The sequence below is a fragment of the Poecilia latipinna genome, unplaced genomic scaffold, assembly GCF_001443285.1.
Source record: "Poecilia latipinna isolate Pla-1442-1.1 unplaced genomic scaffold, P_latipinna-1.0 Scaffold488, whole genome shotgun sequence".
NCBI lineage: Eukaryota > Metazoa > Chordata > Actinopteri > Cyprinodontiformes > Poeciliidae > Poecilia > Poecilia latipinna.
The window spans coordinates 43,863-50,295 of record NW_015113104.1 but is presented as its reverse complement, the minus strand read 5'-3'; the positions used below and the strand labels follow the sequence as shown (position 1 = coordinate 50,295).

General features: G+C 35.3%; 1 protein-coding gene across 2 annotated transcripts in view; it reads left to right on the top strand.

The window, feature by feature from the left end:
• The window catches only part of pir (pirin), a 21,836-nt gene that overhangs the window by 9,106 nt on the left and 6,297 nt on the right, over positions 1-6,433 (top strand). For both annotated transcript variants that reach the window (XR_001425907.1, XM_015039824.1), the window contains exons 4-7: positions 1,401-1,481; positions 2,998-3,204; positions 4,500-4,584; positions 5,317-5,361. Coding sequence is in view for 1 of the 2 variants with exons in the window: in XM_015039824.1 (XP_014895310.1) it covers positions 1,401-1,481; positions 2,998-3,204; positions 4,500-4,584; positions 5,317-5,361 (418 nt within the window). In the remaining variant the exon portion in view is untranslated. The remainder of the gene's footprint in view (positions 1-1,400; positions 1,482-2,997; positions 3,205-4,499; positions 4,585-5,316; positions 5,362-6,433) is intronic.

Sequence of the window (6,433 nt, the reverse complement as noted above, 5' to 3'; positions counted from 1 at the left end):
AAGAAATGAGTAATTTCATTTTTGGTAGTTTGCACTTTGTCGCAAAGACATCTGTTTTTCACGACAGTGTAGAGATTTGTGTGCTGCCTTTTTTTGTAAATCGTATAAGTAACAGAAACGGTGACACGTTTTCTTTTTAAAAGGGTCAAACTGAGCAGAACAGCCAATTCCAGATACCAGCAAAGAGCAAAACTCATATTTAAACACTAGATTGTCACAAGAAGCAACAGTATTACTTATTTTAAAAAAAGAGAAATGAGTAATTTTGTTTTTTGTTTGTGTAGTTTACACTTTGTCGTAAATACATCCGTTTTCCATGACAGTGTATGGAAATGTGCGCTACCTTTTTTCTTAATCATATAAGTAACCGAAATGCTGAGTCATTTTCCTTTTAAAGAGTCAAACTGAGCAGAACAGCCAAGCTCAGATAAAACAAAAACAGTAAAACTCATATTTAAACACTAGATGGCGACAAGAAGCAACATTATTCTATTCAGTTCTGGTAACTCTAAGTTTACACATTTTGAGAAATCATACATCAGGACAGTGGTATTGAATATGTTCTGGCATTTTGAATTATGGATAATGTTAACTGAAATCAGCATATTATTGAGTTAAATATTACAATATGACACTATGAGAACAAATCCCTTAAATTTTAAATAGAAAAGTTGTTCTGTGTCATCAGAACATCTATGATTTAATGATTTTTCTGTCTCTTCAGTGCTGTTCATATTTTTTGATCATTCATAATGAATTCTTACTGGTAAATAAAATGTATTGAAGTAAATCTATGCAAAACAAACAAATAAAAAACACCAAACAAAAATTCCCATCAACATCCCAGACACCTCCCTCCCCCAGTTTGTTTGGTTTTGTATATGCAGCCTCCATCTCCCTGTGTGCATGAATGGCAGTGGACACAGCCGACCCTCGCACAGTTTTTGAAATCACACAGCTGTGCAGATGGATCACACACAACTCACTGCTGGAGCTCGAGCTTCCCTCCCTTACACAGATGTTTAACTTTGAGTCTGCAACCTTAAAGTCTGCGTTTCTCTTCCTGCTGTGCTGAAATGAATGCATGAACATTGGGAATAGTTAGTTGGCAATTATACATTCCTTGAGATTAGGAGCCTTTTATAGCCTAATGATGAGGTACAGTTAAGAGGGCTAATGAACAAAAAAAAAGTTAAATTCTTTACTGAATACAGATTTGATATGAATGTAAAAGCAAAAATCCAACTTTAGAGACATAGTTTATCGACTTCAAAGTAGAGAGCAACAATATGAATAAAAAAACTAATTTAATTTGTGTGTTATGATTTAATGTAATCACTGTGGCAGTTAACCACAGCTTTAATTTGTGGCTTTTGTCTGTGTGTGTTTTTGTGTCTTAGGTCACGTATGTTTTGGGGGGAATCACAGCCCATGAGGACTTTTGCGGTCATTCTGGACGTCTGACGACTGGAGATTTACAAGTACTGAAAAAGAATTAAGGCAAAAATTGACTTGTGATTCTTTTGTTACTATAAAGTTGCAGATTATTTTAGGCAAAAAAGAAACAATTGTAAGTTTTTCTGCCAGCACTTTTGACATAAGCTTTGTTTAAAGCTGTTTTTTCAATCAGTAAATTTGCCACCTTAAATAATAGTTTCTGTTCTTTCAGATGTTACAGGGTTTCTTTTATTATTATCACTGTGAATGAAGCTATATAAGCACAAAAACTAATGTAGCTTACAAATACCCTTGATTTAACACACATGCTTTATAATCATGCAAAGTCCCACGAATTGAATATTATGCCCTCTGGACTGTTTATTAAAGAAGGTTTATAAAGCAGTACAACAAACACAATTTGAAACAGAGTTTCAGTCAAGTCCAGCTGAATTTACTTCAACACACAGTGTACCTCAGCGGACTCATGAAAGCTGCAGATGACCCAAAGCATTTTAGTTGTTTTTTTTTCTTAGGATAGTTTTGTTAAAGACAGAAACAAAACAATGAATATGATCAAAAGCTAAAAGATTTTCTTAAAACAAAATGCATTTATAACAGGAGAATTTCAAATAAAGTTTTGTTTTCCTAAAAAAACCCAACAAACTCATGTAGCAGTACATCTGTCTCAGGTATTAGATAAATGCTTCATTGCACCTGTAATTTTCACTTTTATTAGTACTTTATGAAGTAAAACTGGCTGGTGGTTCTCGTATAAATGTATTTCAGTTTTTCACTGAATATTTACAGAAAAAGGTCACGACTAGCTGATGTAAAAGAAAGGAGGAGCTGGTGAATACTAAATGTTTCACAGAAATCCCAAACCTTTTTGTTAATCTTTTCAGACAATCTTTATTTATTGTTTTTTTAAACCTAGGAGGAGTAAATGTTTTCTCATGGTGGATTCATTTCTGAATCTGACATGAGGCAACTAGTGAATTACATAATAGAAGGACTAAATTCTGCATAGGACTGTAACTGCCTATAAGGAAAGTTCCTGAAAGGTCATAAAATCATTAGCAATTCTTTGGAATAAATTATTTAAGAACTTTAGGTCTTTGTAAGCAGTTTGTTTGTCTACACCTTTTGGCTGCACAACATAAATTTACCTTTATGCTGAAGTTCCTACAATTTTTATAAGACTAGTGGTATACGAGATTATACTAATACGACTGTTAGAGTTGTATAAACTCACCTTCATTGAGTATTTGTTTCAGTTCAGATTAAATTTAACACATTACTGGTTCTACAATTGGTGGCTTCACTAAAATGCTTCTTAAGTAAATGTCAGAAAAAACATTTTCAATGTTTGCTTTTTCAATTTCATTAATGTCTCAGTAAGTGCTAGTGGTGCAGATGGACGCATTTAATTCATGCAACACAAACAGTTTCAAACTAAGCTTAACATTATAGCTTCAACATTTTCAAACATCCTCAACATCAGGGTTACATGTTTACATTTTGAGAGAAATTGAGAGAAATTGTGTCATTGTCTGCCAGTGGATGACAGCAGGACGGGGGGTGGTCCATGCTGAGATGCCTGTGTCCGAGGAGCCAGTGGTGGGACTGCAGCTGTGGGTGAACCTCCGAAAACAAGAAAAGATGATTGAACCAGCATACCAGGAGCTTAAAAGCTCGGAGATCCCCAAACGCAGCCAGGGTGGGATCACAGTCGCCGTGATATCCGGAGAAGCATTGGGAGCGAAGGTGTGTGTTCATTTGTGAGAGAATCTTCATATTTCAGCCATCGAACCTAAAGCAGGAGCAGAAATTTTTAAGTGAAGCGATTTCTCTTTTAATCTGATAAGCAAATATCTAAAAGTATATGCCTTTTTGTCTGTGTGTTGCTGAACAGGACAGTGTGTTTACCACAATGTTTGACCGCGGTGGTTGGAAGGATTGTTTGGAAAAAGGAAGCTAGAAATGAGGAACAGATTCTTTTGGCATCTGAATGATGACTTGCAGTTTTGTGGCGTCTCCTAGTTGTTTTCCTACATATGTGAACAGCGGTGGATTCTGAGGTGGCGTCTGATTGAGAAAGTGTGAAATGATGACAAACTGTGGCCGACTGTGAGGCTGAAAGTGAAGATGAACAAGTTATGGTTGAAATTATGTTTCCATATGGCGAATTACTTGATTTGAAGACATGATCACATTTTCACATAACTGTTAGTCGTCAGATTAAGCTAAAAAGTTATGGTCCATAAGGAAATGTTAACATAGCAGCTTTGGTAAATAAAGAGGATCAGTGGATTGGAAAAGTTCAAGTGCCTTTATCTGAGCTTAATATAAACAAAAGCATAAAAGATACAGCAAGTTCCTGTGTTTCAAAACCAAGAGTTAACATTAGTTTCAATTAAATAACAGTATATCTTAACTTTCCTAAAATAATAAAAACATATTGGCTTGAAATAATTACATACTTTTAATCAGAAGATGTAGGACAGAGCTCTTGGATGAAGAAATGGCCTTTTATATTCTTGGCTAAATATAGAATCCAGCTCAACTTGTTTAGTCCATGTGATTTGACATGTGCACTTTTGGGACATGTGTGACTGGCACACATCCCAAAAATACATAGTTGATGCAAAATAGCCATAAAATACTGAACACAGATTTAACACTAATGGAAAACGTTGATTTGATTTGATTTCCCTATACTCTTTTTATTTATTATAACGACAGTAGTAAAGCTCAGTCACTTTGTTTAGTTGAGATGAAGGCGTGTTAAATTTGAATATGTTTTGAGAAGAAACTTTACAGAGTGTGAGCTCACAACCCCAACATTTTCATCCTGGGGAATGAAAATGTTGCGTTTATTTGGTGTTGATCACAGATTAAAACTTGGTTCCTATGAAAAACAACTTCAAACAAGATATGTGATGATATCTTGGCCATAGCATGATGTTACTATGGGCCGTTGTAATGTAAACTTATTAGTACGAAATAAAACATGTATATCTGTGCATTTTTTACCATGTGCTTTTTTTTCTTGTATACAGTCTAAGGTTTACACAAGGACACCAACCTTGTATTTGGACTTCAAGCTGCAGGCCGGGGCCATGCATGTGCAGCCAGTCCCATCTGGTAAGAGAATACTTGTATTGTTGTACAACCCAGAGATGGATTGGAAATGACAAAAGAATCAGAGCAGACCTACTCACAAACATCTAGTTGTTCCCTTAAGACTTATTATAAATGTTCAGGCTTGGAAGTATCCATGCTGTGAAATGAACTAGTTTATATAAAGCTGCACTGATGCTTGTGATGGGAAAGTACATTGATTTAATCTTGAATATATTAGATTTCGACAGTAGAAACCCAGTGCCCCTTTTAGTAAGTTTGTAAAAATGTTAATCGCACACTAAGCATCTTCTGTATATATATATATATATATATTTTTTACACTCAAATACTGTATTGTAAATAATATGTCTTTTTCATGCTCAGTACACATGATGCACATTATGGACATTTTTGGAAAAATAATCGGACTGTTGTCACATATCCCTTGAATCGCGAGTCCAATATTCCTATTTCTAATAACTGCACAGTATTTTCTGTTCTAGTTTTGTACAGTATTTTATTATTACTACTGTTGTTCTTAATGCTAATCTTTTCGTGTGAACTTTTATATATGATGCTGCTGTTACATCTGAATTTCTCCATTGTGGGACAATACAGACCTGTTGTATTCTAATTTCAGTCGATCTAGACCAAGTTAGTGTTACCTTTGAGTTTGGCTCAATAAACTATTTATTGCAGGTAATGGAAGCTGCAGTTTCCTCTGTAAACTAATAACATTTCTTTGTTTGACAGGTTGGACCACCTTCATTTATACTCTCTCTGGAACTATTCATGTCGGTGAGGGATTTATTTATTTTTTTCAACTTTCTTTACTTTGTTTTATTTTTCCTGGAAGTATTTCTGACTAAACTTTACAGTTTAAATGTTATTAACAAATAGGAATGTATCTGGTATGTTGAGCTGGACCAACATGGTTTGGTGGGTAATATAGACTACCTGTCTTCCTACTGAAAAATCTACATAGCAAATAAGTGAGTGCTTTGAGACTAACAGCTTGCCTTTTAAAGCCAACCAGAAGGTTCAATACATTTCAACGTTAAAGCTTGACCACTTATTACTGGTACTTACTAATGGTGTTTTTAGTTTTTCTGTAATATCAGTCATATATCTAGAAAATATGACCGTACCAAGCTGCATATCAGCAACATGTAATTTAACTGTGTATGATTGTAACCGCTTGACCTGGTGGAGAAACTCCTGATGTTTCTCACTGGGTAGCCATCGTAGGCTCAGGGAACTCCCTTTGCATGAGAACAGACTCTTCCAGACACTGGACTTATTTTCACAGGCTTTGTCGATTTATGTGAACCGATTTTAATATTCTGCTATAAAATCTTGCTACATTTGATTGCTGTCCTTTGTTATCCTGAAGATTTACTTAAATGACTGTAATCACAACCAGATGTTTTAATGACACCAGAGGATAAGAAGGGATGCTGAGACTCTAACTCTGAGAAGTCTCTAACTCTGTGTGTAGTCTGACCTAAATCAGAACCAGCTGACTTTGATGAATGCATCCAGGAGAGCCGCTATTGTTTGTTTCTCGTCGTATTCAGTCTCATTGTGCAATGGGGAAGTAGATCAGTTCTCATGGCAAAGAGTGTACAACCCGATAGTATCAAAGTGGACTAAATGAAGTAGCCGGAGAGTGTATGCAATAAATGTTTGACCTCACAGAGGTTTACACTTGATATAAATAATGTGATGATTAAAAGTTAAATGCCTATTATATTTGTTTACATATTAATATGCTTTTTTTTTTTTTTTTTTTTTTTTTAAAAGGCCCCGACCAGGGGCAGCAGCCGGGGGAGACCCATCAACATGTGGTTTTTGGGAAGGGGGATTGTGT